This window comes from Prionailurus viverrinus, chromosome C1 (genome assembly GCF_022837055.1).
Source record: "Prionailurus viverrinus isolate Anna chromosome C1, UM_Priviv_1.0, whole genome shotgun sequence".
Taxonomy (NCBI): Eukaryota; Metazoa; Chordata; class Mammalia; order Carnivora; family Felidae; genus Prionailurus; species Prionailurus viverrinus.
Window position 1 is genome coordinate 185,169,407 of NC_062568.1, and position 20,247 is coordinate 185,189,653.

Below are 20,247 nucleotides of genomic sequence, written 5' to 3' on the forward strand. Positions count from 1 at the left end.
TGAGGCAGCCAAAACAGACCCCAGCTCCTCCGCTAATGAAGGCCGCTGCCTGCCTGCGCAGTGAGGGAGCCCGAGCGCATAATAAACGGGCACGTCCTCTGGGAGGAGCTGCTGCCCAGGCCCAGCTCTGGGGACCTAGCAGGGGGTCTGCATCAAGCCCACCAGGCTCCAGCTGCAACAGAGACTCCCACCCCGGGGACCATCCCCTTCACTCGAGAACTGGGGGTTCTGGGAGCCTGGGTAGGTGGGCAGCGTCAGGGTCCTGAGCACCTGCCACCTCTACACAGAAAACCTGGGCATGCCCCCAAGATCCAGACTTCATGTAGGGTTCCCTCTTTACCTCTCCTCCACAATGGCCCAAGAAGGCCAGGACTCTGTCTCCTACTAAACACACACACACACCACACCCTGTCACTGCCCCTCTCAATTGTCTTATTAGCCAGGGAGGCCAGGCTGGGACCGGAAAGCTCACCCAGCCATTGCTGGCCTGGTCTCCATCTGCCATGGAGGCCATCTGCCCCCACTGGGGGGCAGGCGGGGAGCAGTTTATGCTACCAGCCAGTAACAGGAAGGGGTGGTCTCCCAGTCTCCATGTGCCAGATGGATCCTGCAGCTTCCCACCTACTGCTCCACCTAAAGAGCCCTCTCTGAGGGACCTGCCCCCGATCTCCAGGGATCAAATTAGCAAGAGATGTGAGGTGGTTCCCTTCCCCAGCCCCTGTCTATCCTGAGCTGACCGCCCCTGTCCCTTGGCAATCGACCGCTGGCTACTAGAGACCACAGGGCCCTGCAAAGGCTCTCCCCTGCCTTTAAGCAGGAAAGCAGATGCTGCCACCTCCAAAGGGGCTGTCCCCAACGCTCCACTTGCCTCAGCTCCAACCCCCTCCTCTTAACCCCTCCGTCCGTCACTGGTCTCTGTGGCTGAGCAGCAGAGAGAGGACAGGGGAAATTTCCAGCGCTCTCGGGACATGTTGTTTCTGCTGTAAAAGCTGGTTTTTTTGGTTTGGAAAGGTTTTTTTTCCACCTAGTAATGTAAAAACATGAAACCTGAAACCAACCCCACATTTGTCACCTCAAAAGAGAAGCCTTTGGGGTAACTCGGAGAAAGCTGTAAATGAGTCAGGCTGATTCAGGGCGGGGGGGGGGGGGGGGGGGGCTGCCCAGCTGCCTCCGGGGCATCACAATCTCAATTAACACTTATGATGTGAGCAAGGCCATCAGGTGACAGACAACAAGAGGAATGGAAAGGGCTTCCTTCCCACCCTTAACCCCAAACATAGCAGTCCCCACATAAGCTCCTCTTGCCTAGAAATTGCTAGGTCCTGGGGTCTGTACTGGACCAACGTCTACAACCACCAAAGCCGGGGACTCAGGACTGCACCACAGCCCCAGCACCGAGCAGTTTGCTCCCCAGATGTGAGAGGAAACAGTTACTCTCATGATGAGGGCTATCAAGTGAAGCACGCAAGACCGGACAGAGAGAACTAGGTACAAACTTTGGTTGGACAGATACAGAGGAGACAGAACACTCCAAATGCAACATTGATGGGTCTAGGAATGAGGAACACGCAGATTCCGTACAGGGAGTCTGAAGAAACCAGAGAGATTTTTTTGCTCTCCGACCAGAGCGGTGTAGGAAAGAACAAGCAGAAGCATGACCCAGCCAGCCTCTTAAGCTTCCAAACTCTAAGGGGTGGACTTGGGAAAGCCAGCTCTGCCTCTCGGGGTTTCGTAGCTTCATCTCCACTCCTCCCCTGCACTTTTTGCTGAGACAAACCCACAGAGCTGGGTGGGAGCCCCGCCAGGAGGGAGGCCCGGTGACCTGCTGGGCAAGAGAGCATGTACCCTCTAACCCCAGGAGGCAGCCGCCCGAGCCCAAGAAACCACCAGCTCAGCCCCAATAGTATTTCGGGTCCACCCCCAATTCCTCCATTCGCCGGGGGCTTTGGGTCAAAACTCCCACCCAAGCTTCGGCCCGCCCTCTCCCAACACCCTGTGCACAAGGCTGTGAACGGATGCACAGGGAGAGCTTGAGGAGGGAGGCCGGCACCGCATACCCACTTGCCTCACTCGTTCAGGTCCCAACAGGCCCTGGCCTCACCGGCCTCCACAGGCAGGCAGAGCAAGTCTGCGTCTGCTGGCTGCCTTCCCTGCTGGAGGATGTGCAGCTCTAATTGTTGACTGCCCCACAACCAGCAGCGGGGGAGAGACAGCGAGCTAGACATAAACCCTCGCAACTGCTCACGGGGAGACCCCCTACCATTTCCTGGTGGAACCACCCTCTCGATGTGGTACTCAACAGACTTCCTTGCATGGGCCTTACTAGAAACGTGAAGGGAAAAGCCCTCTCCTGCCCCTTCCTTGTTTTGGGACCACACTTACCTCAAACTGCAGGAGTAGGGGTGGAAAAAACCTTTTTTCCTAAGAGTTCTCCTCTAAGGCACTGAATTCAATAAATAGGAACTAAGCACCTACGTAGTACAGGATGCTTCCAACAGAAGCCAAGAGTGCTAAGAGACTAGACACCAGCACCCAGAGAAGGGGCAGCAGCTCCATCTACTGGGCCCTTTCCTACCCTGTTGCCAGGAATCAGTTCCCTCTAGAGTTAGAAAAAGATTTAATCCGAGAATAAAGCTAAGGCCTGACACTCTACTGCTGGAGTCAGAAGGGCTCTAAGAGGCAGTGGAGTAGGACTCAGGCAGGATAGTTGGTTCCCTGCCCGAGAAACCTCGATGTTCCACGTCAGCTATTGTAGCTGACACTCTGGGGACCTCATTTGTACGAGACCTGAACCACACAGGTTCTGACTCAGAGCAATGCCTTCCACCTCCCTACGCTGCCCGCATTCCCCTTGGCACAGCAAGAGCAGGACTCCACCAAGAGCCCAAACCACCTCTGGGGCCTGGACGTGTGGATCCTAAGGAAACAACAGTCTCTCCCCTTCCCAAGCAATGAGCCAGGAGTCCGAGGTCCCACTGAGTGCCAAAGCATAAGGTCCTGGCCTATTTTCGGCACCCAGGAGGCTGGGGCATCTGTCTTGGGTTCATCACAAGGGGCAGGCAAGCTCTCCTTGGGCCTCAGAGACAGCCCTCAGTGTTAACAGCAATTCGGGACACCTGATTTTATCTCCTTATAGTTCTCTATCTCTAATCTGGAACTTACGGTAGTCCAAAAGGATAGACGTTCCTGCCTACACACATGCCTCTTCAATGAAGCATTGCTGTATACCTACAGAACACGTGAGGACTTACTTAGCACCTAACCAGCGGATGTGAAACCCTGGTGGCACGTTCGTTTACCAGAGGGTATATAGGTGTGCGCATACGTGTGTGCATGAGGCCCGAGGGGTAGTACCCTGAAAGTCTATTTAAGTGAGAGCCAGGGCGCCTGGGTGGCTCAGTCAGTTAAGCATCCGACTTCGGCTCAGGTCATGATCTCACGGTCTGTGGGTTCAAACCCTACTTCAGGCTCTGTGCTGACAGCTCAGAGCCTGGAGCCTGCTTCAGATTCTGTCTCTCTGCCCCTCCCCAATTCATGCTATCTCCCCAAAATAAAAAAACGTTAAAAATAAATAAGTAAATATAAAGTGAGAACTAATGAAGTGTGTGTACCTTTGTGTAAGCGTAAGCTTCAAGAGAAGGCATTAGGTATATCCCTTCCCTGCCTCCCACCTTCCTACCCAGCAGGGACAAGGGATACGAGTCCGAGTAGCAGCACCAAGCTGGTTTATCCCAGGAACAGACTCTGCCCACTCCTGTCCAATATCCACAGGATAAATCCCTTCCCTGGCTCAGGACTCAGACCTCTATGTCATAAGACCATTAACATTTACTTAGCTCACCACCTCCCCAAAAGAAGTTCACACAGAGACTGTGAAGCATTTCCTTCCTTAAGGCAAAAGCTACTAACTTCTATTCCCTGGCCCTTCTTCCTACTTTCCAGGGCTCCCAAATCTAAATCCCACTGGGTACACCCTGAGGAAACATGCTTTCATTTTAGGCTTTATATAGGAGCCTAGCAGTCATAGAAACTTATTAAGTTTTAACAATGATTTTCGTTTTCTCTTTAAAATCCAGGCACAGCTGTTCCTCCTCCAGGGGTGAGGTGTAAGCACACCTCCCAGAACTCTGCTCCTCCCACATTTGCTCCAAGCATGCTCAGTCCTGTCTTGACCAGCCTCAGCTTACCACCCCGACATAGACAGGAAGAGTGAGACTCTGGGAAGACAAAGGAGCTGCTACACATGCTCTGCAGTCCGCACCTCCAGGGCACAGGCCTGTACCAAGCCATCTACAGCCTTGGAATCAGGAGCTGGCCAGAAGTGCAGAGGGCAGGAACAGAGCCAGATCTGTCCGATATGAGCTTCATCAATAATGAGGTGCCACCATGGGTTCCTAGTTCCAAGGGTTTCTATCTGTAGCTATAAAGCGTAAGAGAAAGAAAATTCCTCCTTGGCTACTTTATGAAGCCACTGAATATCCATAAACACAGAAGGAAGGAAGGTAAAATCAGTCTGCCCACTAAATCAAACATGCAAGCATTAAAAATATTTATTTTAATTTCTACTATGGGCATATACTACTTTAAAAAATTTAATGATGTGTGGCACCTGGATGGCTCAGTTGGTTGAGCATCCGACTTTTAATTTTTTTTTTTTAAAGTTTATTCATTTTTGAGAGACAGAAAGAGACAGAGTATGAGCAGGGGAGGGGCAGAAAGAGGGAGACACAGAATCAGAAGCAGGCTCCAGGCTCCGAGCTGTCAGCACAGAGCCCGATGCAGGGCTCGAACCCATGGATCATGACCTGAGCCGAAGTCAGATGCTTAACCAACTCAGCCACCCAGGTGCCCTGAGGATCCAGCTCTTGATTTCAGCTCAGCTCATGATCCCCCGGCTCATGAGTTCGAGCCCCAAACTTGGGATTCTCTCTCTCTTCCTCTCTCTCTCCACCCCTCCCCCCCATTTGCATGTATGCACACGCTCTCTCTCAAAGTAAACTTTAAAAAATAAAAAATTAAGTGATGTAACAAAATGGAAGAATTGAAGTGAAAAAAGATGTAAAATTGTTTACTGTAATTACAACTACAAAACACAAAAACGTAATTAAAAACCAGTACACACCTTTATAGAATGGAGGAAATAGGGGCGCCTAGGTGGCTCAGCCAGTTGAGCATCCAACTCTTGATCTCAGCTCATGATCTCACAGTTTGCTGTCAGCACAGAGCCTGCTTGGGATTCTCTCTCTCCCTCTCTCCTGCCCCTGCTCATGCTCTCTCAAAATAAATAAGTAAACTTAAAAAAAAAAAAAAAAAAAAAAAGAATGGAGGAAATAAACCAAAATGCTCACAGTTTTGTTCACTTTCATTGCCCTAGCTGCTAGCACTAATAACTATTTATTGTTCCTCAATTAGTACTGGGATTAGGGAAGAATTCATTTATTTTCCAAATTTGCAGTAATAAGATTATATAACTTTCATAAGGAAAAAAATATATAGGAATATAAAACTAGGGCTGATTTCACAACCCTCAAAACAATAAGACATGGGAAGGGGCTTTAATGGTGTCCACAGAAAAATATCACATGTCAGATCTATAATAAAATTACAAACAGGAAAAATCATGTCATTCAGGCTAATGGAATGTGAAGTTACTCAGGGAAAAAAAAAGGAATTCTCTTCTGTATGGAATGACAAAGCTCATCTGTACCACTTCAACGTTTTCGACGACTCTGAAATTTGTAAATAGCTGGGGAGTTCACTGTTTCTTTCTTCACCTTCACCTTCTGAGTTTTGTCCTACAAAAGATTAAAAAGGTTACCAGTAAATGGTAGGATAGCATTTTGTAAAACAGGAAGGTTAATAAACTACCTATTGGAAAGCCCCTAATTCAGTCCTTCTCAAAGTACAGGAAGGACAAAGCCCTACTACCCTCAAGTATCCCCAGATGCAGTGAATCATGTTCTCCCCTGGGAATCTATAATGCTACTACTATGTTGAAGTTTCCAGAAAAACTGAGAAGACAGGGAGTCAAATCATTTTTCTGTAGGGCTTATTCTCACACGGAACCCTAGTTGAGAAAGGCAGATCTGAACGATCTACAAAGCTGAAGAATTTGACATTTAGAGGAATGGTACTAATATGAAAGGTGCATCACATAATCCTTAGCTGTGCTATTTAACAACACAATTTTGTCTATTTTTAAACACCAATGAGTGACACACACTGCTTTGTTAACCTGCTTAAATGTTACACATAGCTGCTCATAAGCTATAAAGTTCATATGTTACCTGATCCTACCCTTTGCTGTTCCAAAGCACTGACTAATAAACCCCTTATTACCTTCTTAATTAAGGAACATTTCAACACTGTCAGAGTAACAGACACTGGCTCAAACCACTGCCCCTGAGGAGCAGACATTTTCACTGGGGTTGATTTACACACAGCTGAAATCCAGTCTAAGTTAAAACCTTTACAAGAGAGAAAGGAAAAAAAATAAAATAAAAGGAAGGGCCTAAGGCTCTCTCTCCTTACCAGAAGATCTTTGCGTGTTTGAATTTTCTGTGCAATAACAAACAATTTCTTCTCGCGTTCAATCCGCTGCGTCAGGCAGTTATACTGCTTTTGCCTTTCTTTAGCTATCCGCTGTGGAAGAAATACACACCCGTTTTCAATAAAATTAACAAGATAAAAATGAATTAAAAACTGCTTTTAATCCACTCAAGTCCAAATGCATAAATGGTTTCATCAACTCCCTCCTCCTTACTCAGAATCAACACAAGGGACCATAAAATTGCCCATTTTAGGAACACCAGATTCTAGAGCTAACAGAACGTTGGAGACTTGCCCAGGGACACAAGGTTCACCTGGAACAGAGTCAGGACTGTCCCACGAGTCTCACGGGTCCCAGGAATCTTTCCACTACTACACTAAGCTGTTTGACCTTTGTGTGAGCGTCCCGGTTACCTAAGGCAATGCAGGAATGAGCCAATCCTGGAAACCCTACACAAAGTGAACAGAGAATAGAAAGGCTAATGGACAGTGTGCAGGTGTCTGAGAACCACAGAACTCAGAGAGCAGGACTTTTTCAGCAGAAGCTGACCTGAGAATTCTCACTGCTGAAATATCCCCTCAAAGGCCAGTGGCCCTTCAATTTGGGGGAATCATGAACCCCTGAGAAACTGATGAAAGCTGTGGATTCTTTCCTGAAATAAATGTGTATGTGTGTTGGTGCAAATTTGTGCAAACACATATGCCTATCTGCACAAAATGTCTGTGTGGAATGAGAGTGTTCACAGACTTCCTACAGCTCATCCATGGGCTGCCCACCCCTCCAAGTTACAGAGAGATTAAAAATTCCCTTACAATCCACCATCAGTCTCTTAATGAAAATATTTTTGCTTTAAAAATTCCCTTACAATCCACCATCAGTCTCTTAATGAAAATATTTTTGCTTTAAACAAAACAACCAGAAGAAACAACACCACTGGACAAGAACAGCAAGATCCAAATCTTTCCAACTTACAAGGCATGTCTGTGAACTATTCTGTTGGGAGCACTAATCTCTTTAGGGACCACCATAACACTTGAGAAGTGTTAGTGACACAGCTAATTGAAAATACAACTAATTGACAAACAGGGTTATCACGAGAATACTAGTCAGCCGGCTCCTCAGCTGGAAGTGTTATCTACAAGGGGGGACCATCACTGGGCTTCAGATTTAAACAATTCACCAATTCTAGCATAGTCTCGCAGCAGTGGTTTCAGACAGCTTTTGTTTTCACTTTATTACACAGACTGTCAAATTTATGGGATTACCCAATATAGTCAAACTAATTAGGGGTATTTATATTACCAACGCAAGTTTAGCTGCCTCTGAGCTAGAGAAACTGCTGTGAAATTAAACATTGGAAGCAAAGCTGATGCGGTGTAAATGATTCAAATCAAAACAGAACAGCTGTCTGCTTGAAACACATTGACAGCATTTTTCTTTTAATGAATCAGTCAGAAGTGAGAGTTCAACTCCAGAAGGCTCTGAGAAAAAGCATGTCTTCTGCACAAACCCAGTTACAGTGATGGAAAGCACCATAAGGAAAAGTCAATACAAAATTCTGGTTACAAATGTATAATATGTAAAGACTTTTTGAGATGTGTATTTGCTGCTGAAGGTTCAGTATCAGAATATACCAAATCCCAAAATCTTCAGTGTCCCCTCCTCTCTCTGCATTTTACAAGGTAGGCATCAGTCACAAGTCTTAAAGGCACAAAGCCCAGAGCGAGAGGTGGGATTCAAATGCAAATCTAAAAGCCAGACCAGGGGCACCTAGGTGGCTCAGTTGATTGACATCAGTTTGGGTCATAATCTCAGTTTGTGAGTTTGAGCCATTCTCTGGGCTTGCTGCTATCAGAGCCCGTTTAGGATTTTCTGTTCCCCTCTCTCTCTGTCTCTCCCCTACTCACACTCTCACACTCAAAAATAAATAAAACATTTAAAACAATTTTTTTAATTAAAAAAAATAAAGCCAAACCCTTAAGCTTCCAACCACTAAGCCACACTATGCCACACACCCCCCAATCTTAAAAACCAAGGAACCTTCGTCCATTCCCATCCCATCATCACATCTTCCTTCCACTTTTCTAAGGGAACTTAATGAGCTTTCCTTAATTATAGTAAATGCGGGGGGTTGGGGGGGTGGGGGGTGGATCCTAGATTCTCCTAAGCTCAGACCTGAAAACAACGGAGAAAATTACCTTAAGTCGAGTCTGCTGGGTAACCCCCTTCACTCTCTCCTTCTGCAAGGTCTCTATTGTGGGTCTATTAAAGACTCTGTCAACAAGTTCCGGGGCTGTTCGCAGGTGAGTGGCAATATCAAACTGTTCAACTGAAAGTCAAGACAATTCTTAAGGCACTAACACCAAACATACACCAACATGCTAGACTATCCCAGAAACCCTCAAACATTGCATACCTTCCTTTTTGGTGTCAAAAAAAAACACATGCTTATTCTGTTGCTTCCCCTGGAAATCCAGCAGATGGAGCTCTGATTTCAGTCTTTCAATTTTCTAGAATACAGAACAGGATCTCATTTTACACTGGGTTCTTCCAGGGTATCAGAGATGAATGTCAAAAGTGTAAACCATTTCACATCATTATCATGAGCCAGCAAAAAATGTGCTTCATTCTTTTAAAGAACGGCTAAACGTCCATCAAGCACCAACCACAGTTAAGTGACTGGGCTACACATTCCACAAAACTCATTTAATCCTTACAACAATCCCATGAAATAGAAATGAGGAACCAATCTCTCAAGGATGTTAATTTGTCCATAATCATGGGGCTAATAAATGGCAGAGCCAGAATTCAAACCTAAGTCTGTCTCATTTCCAAATCTGAACTCTTTCCACTCTACCATACTGACTACACTTCTAAATCATTATACCATGCACAAGTACTTCAAGAAGAAATCAACTTATAATTTGAAGTCACTGAATCTGCATTTCTTTCCTTAACAAAAATACAACAGAACAAAGGGCTTCAGTTGTTACCTTAGCTTCTGCAACCCTTTTCATTTCTATGTATTTGACATCCTGGGTTTTCATCAGTTTCAGCTGTTCTGGAGTTACTTCTTCCTTAGTCTCCTTAATAACGTGAACTCCATCCTAAAATCCAGATTTAAAAGATACAGTCCCTCTTAGATTAAAATCACTGATAAGCTGTCAGCATAGCTTATGACTGGAACAAAGACAACTGAATGCCATCTGCAACAGCAGTCCAATGTACTAAGCGCCTAGATGCATGTTCAATTTAGCACCTCATCATCCACTCTTAGAACAGCTCCAGGCAGAGGTGGCTGGGTGGCTCAGTCAGTTAAGTCTGACTTCGGCTCAGGTCATGATCTCACGGTTTGTGAGTTCAAGCCCTGCGTCGGGCTCTGTGCTGACAGCTCAGAGACTAGAGCCTGCTTCGGATTCTGTCTCTCTCTCTCCCTCTCTGCCCCCCACCCCCACTTGCACTCTCTCTCTCAAAAATTAACATTAAAAAAAAAAAATTAAGGAAAAAAAAAGAAAGAAGAGCTCTAGTCATAAGACAACTCAGATTCAGGAGTAGAAATGCATGCTGTTCATGAAGGGACAGTTTGCCTTGGATACTGACCAAGAGCATTTGGACCAAGTGGAGAAGGGCTAAATAAAGGCCAAGGCTCCTTCCTCTCCATCTCTTCCCCCATCTTATTTTCTTTATTGAGTTGGAGCTCAGAATACCAACTGATCCATTAGGTACCCACCTGGAGTTTAACCCGAGTCATTTTATAGTAGAATTCATCTGGATTTTTTTCAAGAGCCTTCTTCCGGAGAGCTCTGAGGTACTCTTGCTTTTTCCGGTAGTCACTAAAAGGCAGTTTAAGTGAAGTTCATAACAAAAAAAATCCAAAAACAAAAAAGCACAAACAAAAAACCCACAAGAGCACACTTTACAAGCATCTAAAGTTCATACAAAATGAAACTCAAAAAAGCCAGAGCAATGACTAGATTTGATCCAGACTCCACTGTCACTAATGTTGAGATCCCGTCACTGTAGGCTACTCTCTTATCCCAAAATTCACCTGAAACTGTCCCCATCTCACATGTTTTAGCGCTATTTACATCTTTAGAGAGAAACACCAAAGAAAGCACATATTAAAGCTCATTAGAAAGGGTTCTGATCAGGGCGCCCGGGTGGCTCAGTCGGTAAAGCGTCTGACTTCAGCCTAGGTCATGATCTCACAGCTCGTGGGTTTGAGCCCCGCATAGGGCTCTGTGCTGATGGCTCAGAGCCTGCAGCCTGCTTCAGATACTGTGTCTCCCTGTCTTTCTGCCCCTCCCCCACTCACGCTCGGTCTCTCTCCCCTTCAAAAATAAACGTTTAAAAAAAAGAAAGGGTTCTGATGCAAGCTTGGGCACCAACTGACCAAATAAGGTTCCAAAACTACACAGCACAGAATAGCATACTGACTAGAATCGTGGACTCTGAAGCCAGACTATCTGGATTAAAACCTTAACTCCACCACTTCTAGCTAAGTAATCCTGGATAATTTAGCTAACCAATCTGCATCTTAATTTAATCTGTAGAATGGGTATGATGAGAATAGTATCCCAGAAGGTTGTTGGGAGGAATAAATAAGCGTAAATATTGCAAGTCTCCCAAAACACTACCTAATCCAATAATAGCACTCAGTTATCATTATTAGCCTTAACTCTGGGACCCAGAGCAATCCACTTAATCCATCACCATCTGTACCAGGAGCACAAAAGGACCTCAGCTGACATGCACAGTTAACAAATAATTATAATTTATTCTCCAAATAAAGTGCCAAAGAAGAAAAATAGAGGTAATTGTTTTATGAAATGTTTTCAGAGTTCATTATCACCCACGCTCAGTCTTATGAATCCATCTTTCATATCTCTTCATTCCACACCACACACGGGGTGATGTAAGAGACTCAACAACTGGAATTTTAGATTCTATCTTGCATTTCAAGAGGAGGGAGAGAAAAAAAGAGATTCTGCTTTTGGCTCAAACACCAAGGCAGGGGCAAATCAAAGCCACTATGAGCAAACTATCTGGAACAACAGAATTAGAAAAAATTCGCAGTGCAACCGTAGTTAAATAAATAACGCTCGGCCCAAACAAAGAGAGAAGTTTAGGGTCACAAACAAGTATCTGACGGGTTGCCAGCGTTCTGGCCATTTTATCAATGGCAGGAAATTATCCCCCATCAGACACTTGGGCAATCCAGCTGCCGTGCAGGGAAGTGGTCAACCTTCTTGGCAGCACCTCTACCGGGAAACCGAACTCACTCTGCGCGAAGTTTGTAATCTTTCTTTTTTTCCAGCAGGCCCAGATGTTTTCGAAAGCCAGGCTAGAAGACAAAAGGGAAAAAAAAGAAAGTGCTTAGTTCCCCCAGCAAACACATGCCCAAATCAACATGACACCGCACAAGAACAAGAGTCTCTGGAGTGCTCAGTAAATCCATGTCCTTGGAGCCAACTTGCTACCCTGTTCCCTTCCCTCCCCCACTGGGCTCTGCCCAAGGATGAGAGGTACTATACGGACGCCAGAGAGGTCATAAGCACTGCCATAGTAGGTTTCCTGGCCTATTAAGGACAGAGAGAGGCAACAATGACTCGGCACTAAGCAAGCAGTTGCCAGCTGTACTAAAATTACTACAGCCTTAATCCAAGGGTTTAAAAAATACTATGAAGGGAAAATATAATAACAGGGAGGCAACTGTGGTAAGGGCTCTAAATTTAGAGTCCAAGAACTGGGTTCAAATCCAAGCGTTACCTCTTAACAACCTGTGACCTTATGCAAGTCACTTCACTTCTCTGAGCTGCTGTTTCCTAACTTTAAAACGAGAATAACAATACCTGCTTCCCCTGGTTATCATTAGGATTAAATGAGCCTCTGTAAGGGGCAGTGCTGGCACCTGGCCTGGCACAAGGCAAGTACCCACCACATGTTTACTGTTATTATTATTCCTTTGGTAAGAAGTAAGAGAGAAAACCGAGTGTGACACAGAATACCCTTCTGACACAGAACTTGGATAGCATGGAAGGCACAAGGATTATATCTTGGTATTATCTTTCTACAAGCTATTTGTTGAGCAATTAATATATGTCAGTATCTGTGCTAGATGTTTCTGCCCACATCATCATAACAGGCCACATTTATTAAGCACGTACTCTGTTACAAAGCAATCTGCTGTGCCCGTTACACACAATCTCTTAATCCCCACAACAAACAGGAGAAGTAGATAAAACATACAATTGTTATCCCAATTTTCCAAAAGGGGAATAAAGTTTAGAGAATGACTTGCCCAAGAACACAGAATAACTGGCAAAGCTAGAACCAGAACCCACTCTATGCCAGGCCAGAGTCTGTGCTCTTTCCCACAAGAGACCGCATCTTCTCCTGCTCTGAATAATCTCAATTTTTGAGAAGGTACATACACTTTTTTTTTTTTTAACGTTTATTTATTTTTGAGACAGAGAGAGACAGAGCATGAACGGGGAGGGGCAGAGAGAGAGGGAGATACAGAATTGGAAGCAGGCTCCAGGCTCTGAGCCATCAGCCCAGAGCCCGACGCGGGGCTCGAACTCACGGACCGCGAGATCGTGACCTGAGCTGAAGTCGGACGCTTAACCGACTGAGCCACCCAGGCTCCCCAAGGTACATACACTTCTAATACAATACTACACACAAGTTTAAACTTGTATAATATTAGCAGATGACATTTTTAAGTTACCTTGCTCAATTTTTATCCTTGAAATGATGCAACAAATAATTCAATAATTAAAATAACAGCCAAACTGAAATCAAAAACACAACAAACACAAGAAACAGGCGTTGGCGAGGATGTGAAGAAGAAGGAACCCTCATGCACTATTGGTGGGAATGAAAATGGATGCAGCCACTGTGGAAAACAGTATGGAGGTTCCTCAAAAATTAAAACCAGAGGGTGGCCCGGGCACCTAGGTGGCTCAGTCGGTTGAGTGTCCGACTGACCTCAGGTCAACTCAGGTCATGATCTCACAGTTTATGCGTTCAAGCCCCTCATCAGGCTCTGTGCTGACCGCTTGCTTGGAGCCTGCTTCAGATTCTGTGTCTCCTCTCTCTGCCACTCCCCTGCTCATGCTTTGTCTCACTGTTTCTCAAAAATAAATAAATGTAAAAAAAAAAAAAAGAATTTTTTTTTTTTTTTTGAAACTAGAGAGTGGCCTGGGTGGCTCAGTCAGTGGAGCGTCCGATTCTTGCCTTCAGCTCAGATCATGGGACTGAGCCCCTGTGTCCGGCTTCACACTGAGCATGAAGCCTGCTTAAGATTCTCTCTCTCCCTCTCTTGCTGTCCCTCTCTCCCATGCATGCTCTCACTCGCTCTCTCTAAAACTAAAATAAATAAATAAATAAATAAATAAATAAATAAATAAATAAATAATTCAAAACAGAAATACTCTATGATCCAGGAATCATAGATACTGGCTATCTACCCAAAAATTACAAAAACGCTAATTCAAAGGGATCTGAGTTATAGAAGACTGGCTATTGCATCTGAAGTAGCTCACCTAATTATACCTACTCCCTCCATACAAAACATCTTCAGTAGCTGGCCCACCACCTCAGTGAAGAACCTATGGCATAAAGTCCAAACTTTACCCAGACATAGAGTACCCTGGTCAACATGTTTACCCATCTTTCCAGCATGGCCTTCTTCTTACCTCTCCCACAAAAATCCTCTATTCCTACTCAAACATGACCGTGTCATGCTTATGTCCAGCCTTAGAAGCCCTCTGTCTTCTGGAGTGCCGGTGGCTCAGTCAGTTAAGTGTCCGACTCTTGGTTTCGGCTCAGGTCATGGTCCCACGGTTCCTGAGTTCCAGTTCCACAAGTTTGAGCCCTGCATCCGGCTTGCTTGGGATTCTCTCCTGCCCCTCCCCTTCTCTGTTAATCCAAACCAACTACTTACAACTGATATTTTGGATACACTATTCAACCTCTTTAAGCACCAGAGTCCTCATATGGAAAATATGGATAACATCCACCTCATAGACACGCTGTAGATTTAAATGAGATCATCCTTGTACAGCATGTTGGGCTGTACCTAACATACAATCAATGCTCAAAAAGTGACAGCTATTATCATTCCCTTCAAAGTTCAGCAAGTTTCACCAGGAAGCTCCCGCATCATCTCTACTTTTCCCATTCAAATTCCTCATTTGGCAGTGTTCCTGTGCTATCTCTTATACAGGTGCCTCTTTATATATATATATATATATATATATTTTTTTTTTTTTTTTTTTTTTTTTTTTTTGAGAGAGAGAGAGAGAGAGACATGGAGTGTGAATGGGGGAGGGCAGATAGAGGGAGACACAGAATCTAAAGCAAGCGCCAGGCTCTGAGCTGCCAGCACAGAGCCAGAAGCGGGGCTCGAACTCAAGAACCATGAGATCATGACCTGAGCTGAGGTCGGAGACCCATCTGACTGAGCCACCCAGGCTCCCCTTTTACAGGTGCCTCTTTATTCATCTTTTAGTGGCCTCTGGATTCCTGGTCTGATTTCTGGCTTTGCCAGTTGCCAACTACAGCTGTATGTCTTTAGGCAAATTACTTAACCTATCTGAGTCTTAGTTTCCCCATCTGCAAATGTGAGAAAATAACGGTACCTACCTCCACACGGTGTCAACAGTTAAATGAGATAACGAGTAAAGCATTCTGCACTTTTGGCTCTGGCCCACAACAAACACAGCTATCGTTACTTTTTTTTTTTTTTTTTTTTTTTTAACTTATTTTGAGCGAGCAAGCAAGCAAGTGGGGTGGGCAGAGAGAGGGGAAGAGAGAATCCCAAGCAGGCTCCACTCTGTCAGGGCAGAGCCCAGCTCAATCTCATGACCCTGGGATCATGACCTGAGCAGAAGTCAAGAGTCACGCTCAAGGACTGAGCCACCCAGGCGCCCCTATCATTACTTTTAGATAGGCCACAAATAGGTTCAAACAGGTACCACAATTAGGTGGCAAATTGCACTATTGCTCCTAGCACACGACTGAGCACACAGTAAGTGCACAATAAATACCTGATAAATGCTATTAAGGAGGAAGACTGACTCTGGTTAGGAGGCCTTAGTTCCCCCCATCAGTAAGCAACACAACTTTGGACACATCTTTCTCCCTCTCTTCCCCACCTGCAAAATGAAGTTGGACCAGATAACTAGGTTGTATATGTGGTTTCTAAGCACCGTGAAATGGATGCGCTGGTTCTGCATATATTAAACTAGTTTCTACTCATCCTCCCCAACACAGACACACTCTCCACAGAAGTCCTACAACTGTTTATCCACCTGAATTTGGGGTTTAGGACTCAGCAAGTCACTTCTGCTCTCTGGGCCTCAGTTTGTTCACCTGTACAATGGGGATGGAAAAAATTATGGCCTGAGACATAAAAAGCGTATACGGCAGACCTTCATAAGATTCTGCGCTAAGCCCACGCCTGTCGGTGTTACATTATCAGCACCGATCTCTTGGGTTACTGACCCCCGCCCCCCTACGCAGTGGGCAGGGCTCTGCACCCTTAGATGGGGGTTCCAGTTCCAGCCGGTATGCGCTTTGGCCTCACCTTCCTCCCAGGTCAAGCATTTTACACACGGCGTCTCACCCAACTACCTCCGCACTGAAATTCCGCAAGACAGCTTTGACTATACCCAAAGAACCAGTCGGGAGTAAGGCAGGGAACGGGAACGACGACCCCCCCCTCCCCTCCCCAGGCTTCGAGGCTCCGCCCCAGGCACGCCGGCATCATTAGCATATATTTGCATTTATTTACGTGCCCCAGCGACGCGCCAAAGGGACCTGGTCCCGCAGGTGAGGAGGAGAAAGGGGTGAGGGAGGCACACGGGGCCACGGGCCAGCGCTCGTGGGACCTGTGCGGTCCTACCTGGCTTCGCTCTCGGTGTTCTCGCTGCCGGGACTTAGCCGCCTTCCGAAAAGCCGCTGCCATCGCTACTCACGCCTGGAAAAGCTCAGGAGACAACGCCAGCCCCGCACCGCCTCAGCCGCCTAGTACCCCGATCCTACCGGAAGTAGGCCAGGGCGCCAGACGCTTAGAACCGCCCACTTCCTCCCCGCAGCCTATCCGACCCGTGCCTTCCCGGAACTACGTCATCTAGCAAAGGCGTCCAGCGCGAGCTGCTTCTGGGAAGTGTAGTTTCCTAGGTCTAGTCTCGTGACCCTGCAAGACTAAGTTCTCATTCGCCAGAGCTTGTGCACGTGTACCCAGATCTCTTGTTTTCGCGCTCCGCTCCGCGTGGTCACCTGGGAACACGTGGCTGGCACTGCCCTGGGGCTGAGCCGTGCTTGGAGTGTGTGCGCATGTGCAGTCACCAAACAGCTCTGCTCCACTTGCCCTATTTACACGGTGTGTTTAGAGGCAGGAACCGTGTGAATTTTAACGTGTACAGGAAAGAGCGTTCTAGAGACAGGAGACCTTAAAACCAGGTTTGGCTCTGCCACTTACCAGCAGCTGTGACTTTTGACAGGTCTCTCGACTTTAATGAGCATCATTTTTCTTCGTCCATAAAACAAGGATAATAATAGCGTGCACCGCTCGCTTCACAGGGCTGTCAAGAGACTCACAGTTGAATGGAGGAGTTCTATCCCTTACAGTAGTTGTAAAGTTGGAGTCCCTCACACCCTCTGGGGCATGGCAGCTGGCTGACAGGACGGGTATCAGAGGCAGCACAATGTAATGATTAGGACCATAAACCATACAGGTGTGATCTGATGCTAACAGCCACCAGCCAAGACAAAATTAGCTTCATTTAACCTCTGTCTCTCCATCTGTAAAATGGTGGTAATAATACTATTACCTACAGAATTGTTGCAAGGATGAAATGAAATGGTATGTCTAAGGTGTTTGCTGCCGCGTTCACCTCTTAACAAGTTCACAGTCGGGACGCCTGGGTGGCTCAGGCGGTTAGGCGTCCAACTTCGGCTCAGGTCATGATCTCACGGTTCGTGGGTTCGAGCCCCATGTCTGGCTCTGCCCTGACAGCTCAGAGCCTGGAGCCTGCTTCCGATTCTGTCTCTCTCTCTCTCTCTCTCTCTCTCTGCCCCTCCCCCCTCTCTGAAAAAAATTAACATTAAAAAAAAAAACCTCACAGTCAATCGGAGCAATGGATGTTGTTGTTGTTACTACTATTGTTACTAAACCTACCCATAAGGATAGAGAGAGGGTTGGGCACAGCAGAGCTCTTCAGAGGCATTTGGTTTCTTTTCCACTACACGAAGCTAACCCTCAGCGAGTCCTATAATAGCACCCATTTGTCATGACAGAGCTCACTCCTCCAGCTGAGGCACTCAGAGGAAATCCTCTCCTCAGTCCCAGGAAGCTCGAGTCTAGTAGACGGGTGGGTACGACAAAGCTGAAAGTAGCTGAGATCGGCCACGTGACAAGTTTTTCCCTGCCTGTCCGTCCAAGCCTTGCCCAACGCAGGCACATGTTAACAAAACCTCCACCTCGTTTGTGACTTAACCATTGAAACACAAGGTCCTTCATGATTTAGCCCACCTTCCCAGTCTCAGCTCAATTAAGTGGGCCCAAGAATCAGTCCTGGAATTGAATTGCACACCCACAACCTATCAGCTTGAATTTAGGGCCACATCGTCAAATTCTCTGAGCCCCGTGTCCTACTCTATCAAATAGCAATAATAATATAACCAACTCCTGTGGCTTTTGTGAGAACCCAAGGAGGCAACGACTAGCACTTAGCATGGTGCCCTGCATATAGTCAGTATTTAACATGTTAGCTCTCCCTCTACCCACTCCCCTCCCCCCACCCCACACACACATATTCATTTCACCCTCTGCACCCACAGAGCATCACCAGGTTTGGGGGCATGAGAAGACTGTTTCTGGGCAATCTAAAAGACGCTGTCTGCTAAGCCATGAGGTCTGGCAGGGGCTCCAGGCAGCCCAATGGGTAAGAGCAGGCAATACATCCAGAGAAGGAAGGAAGTTTTCTCACTGGGGGAAGGAGGGCTTGTGATCACAAGCATCAAGGAGTGATTCAGCACCCAGAGGAAACCATGAGAAACCTGTCAGTTGTCAGTTGTCAGGCTGTCGCCTTGTCTTAAAAACACTTCCAAGGTGAAAGATGGCTGGGAGACCCTGAACAAGCCCCCTTCCACCACAAGATAAGAAAGGGTGGGTGGGGGCCTCCTTGGTGGGTGAAGAGACAACCAGCTCCCACTCACCCAAGGCTAGTCACACAGCCATCAGGCTCTGCTTCCAGCCTCTGCTCAAATACACCTGTTCCCTACAGGGAGGGTGGGGGTGGACTGATGGGAAACGGGAACAAGGAGTCCATGTGGCTGATCCCTAGACCTTCCTGGGGCACGTTGTCCTCCTGGACCAACAGAAATGTGAGCCCACTCGGGAGCTAGAAATGGGGAGGGGAAAGGACAAAGCCCCTACCCTACACCAGCATCCCTCCCCCAGGCTGAGCCAAGTCAGAAATCTAATTTTCTCTGGCTTCCAGATTCCTGGCCCCAGCAGCAGAAACTTAACAACTGACCATGAGAAGGAATATGTTGGGCAGGGCGGGAGTCCCACCTCTTCAATACCTACTATGTACCTTCCTTCAAGACTCACAAGAATGCTGTGAGACAGGGGAGTCCACTACTCTTAACAGATGAGCAGACTGAGGCTTAATACGGTTGAATGACTTAAGAGGCTGCAGGGCCTGACAGTTAAGCTCTTTTGGCATAAGGAGCTTTGACATTTGACTGGATATGAATGCAGGCTTTGCCGTTAGTAGCTGTGTTGCCCTTGGCAAGTTAACTCACTCTCTCTGTACCTCCATCTTCTCATCCTTAAAATGGGTATAAGAATACATATTTCATGCCGCACCTGGGTGGCTCAGTCAGCTGAACCCCTGATGTAGGCTCAGTCATGATCTTGCAGTTCATGAGTTCAGGCCCCATGTCAGGCTCTGTGTTGACAGTTCAAAGCCAGGAGCCTGCTTCAGATTCTGCCTCTCTCTCTCTCTCTCTCTCAAAAATAAATATTTAAAAATATATTTTAAAATATATATTGCATACCGTTGTTGGAAAATCAATTACACTAATATATGCAAAGTGCTTAGGCAGAGATCGGTGCAAAGATCTCAGGAATTACTGGCTCTTATAAAGGCTGTTCAGCAGAGATTCAAGCCATGAGTAAATACCAGAGACCCCCAACTCTACCTTTGATCCAACACCTTCCTTAGTCATAACCCCTCCCTCTCTGAAGGCTACTCATCTTTGCTTCCCCTCACCCCAGAGCAGACGCCTTCTTGTCATCTCTCCAACCTGGCAATCTTCCCTGCCCTCCCCAGGGCCAGGAGTCTTCTACATCTTCAAGACAAAACCCAGAGAAAGGGCGCACCCATGGGCTGGCTGTTCACCCTCTGGACTCCAGATAGCAGGTACCTGTGATCCAAACTGGGGTGGAGGAGAGTTGAAACTGAAGCAGCATCTGTCATTCCTTTATTCATCAGGTATTAATTATGTGCCAGACCTTGGAGCAGGTATGGGGAATACAGGAGTGAATAAGAAGAAACCTGTCCCTGCCCTCATGCAACTTACAGTCTAGGCATCAGGCACAATAATACACAAACAATTGGTTTAATTTTGGAAGGAAACCTGGCCTCAGGGGTGACTTGGTACCCAGGAAGGCGGGCATA

The 20,247-nt window shown here is 46.5% G+C and overlaps 1 protein-coding gene across 1 annotated transcript; it reads right to left on the reverse strand.

Moving 5' to 3' along the window:
- Positions 1 to 5,041: 5,041 nt before the first annotated feature.
- On the reverse strand, positions 5,042 to 16,607 carry UTP11 (UTP11 small subunit processome component). Its single transcript, XM_047873825.1, has 8 exons — positions 16,461 to 16,607; positions 11,833 to 11,894; positions 10,281 to 10,383; positions 9,544 to 9,657; positions 8,967 to 9,060; positions 8,749 to 8,879; positions 6,532 to 6,642; positions 5,042 to 5,795 (listed from the first exon to the last, which is right to left on the reverse strand). Exons 1-8 carry the CDS (start codon positions 16,521 to 16,523, stop codon positions 5,712 to 5,714), a joined length of 762 nt encoding a protein of 253 aa, XP_047729781.1. The 5' UTR covers positions 16,524 to 16,607; the 3' UTR covers positions 5,042 to 5,711.
- Between the last annotated feature and the right edge of the window lie 3,640 nt (positions 16,608 to 20,247).

Bases quoted from the DNA above. Each gene is read 5' to 3' on its own strand.
- UTP11 (XM_047873825.1), bottom strand. From the start codon at position 16,523: ATGGCAGCGGCTTTTCGGAAGGCGGCTAAGTCCCGGCAGCGAGAACAC. The intron at 9,658-10,280 runs GTGGGTACCTAA...TCTGGATTTTAG, and splicing joins TGACTCGGGTTAAACTCCAG to GATGGAGTTCACGTTATTAA. The intron at 6,643-8,748 runs GTAATTTTCTCC...TTTCTTCCACAG, and splicing joins CCCAGCAGACTCGACTTAAG to CGGATAGCTAAAGAAAGGCA.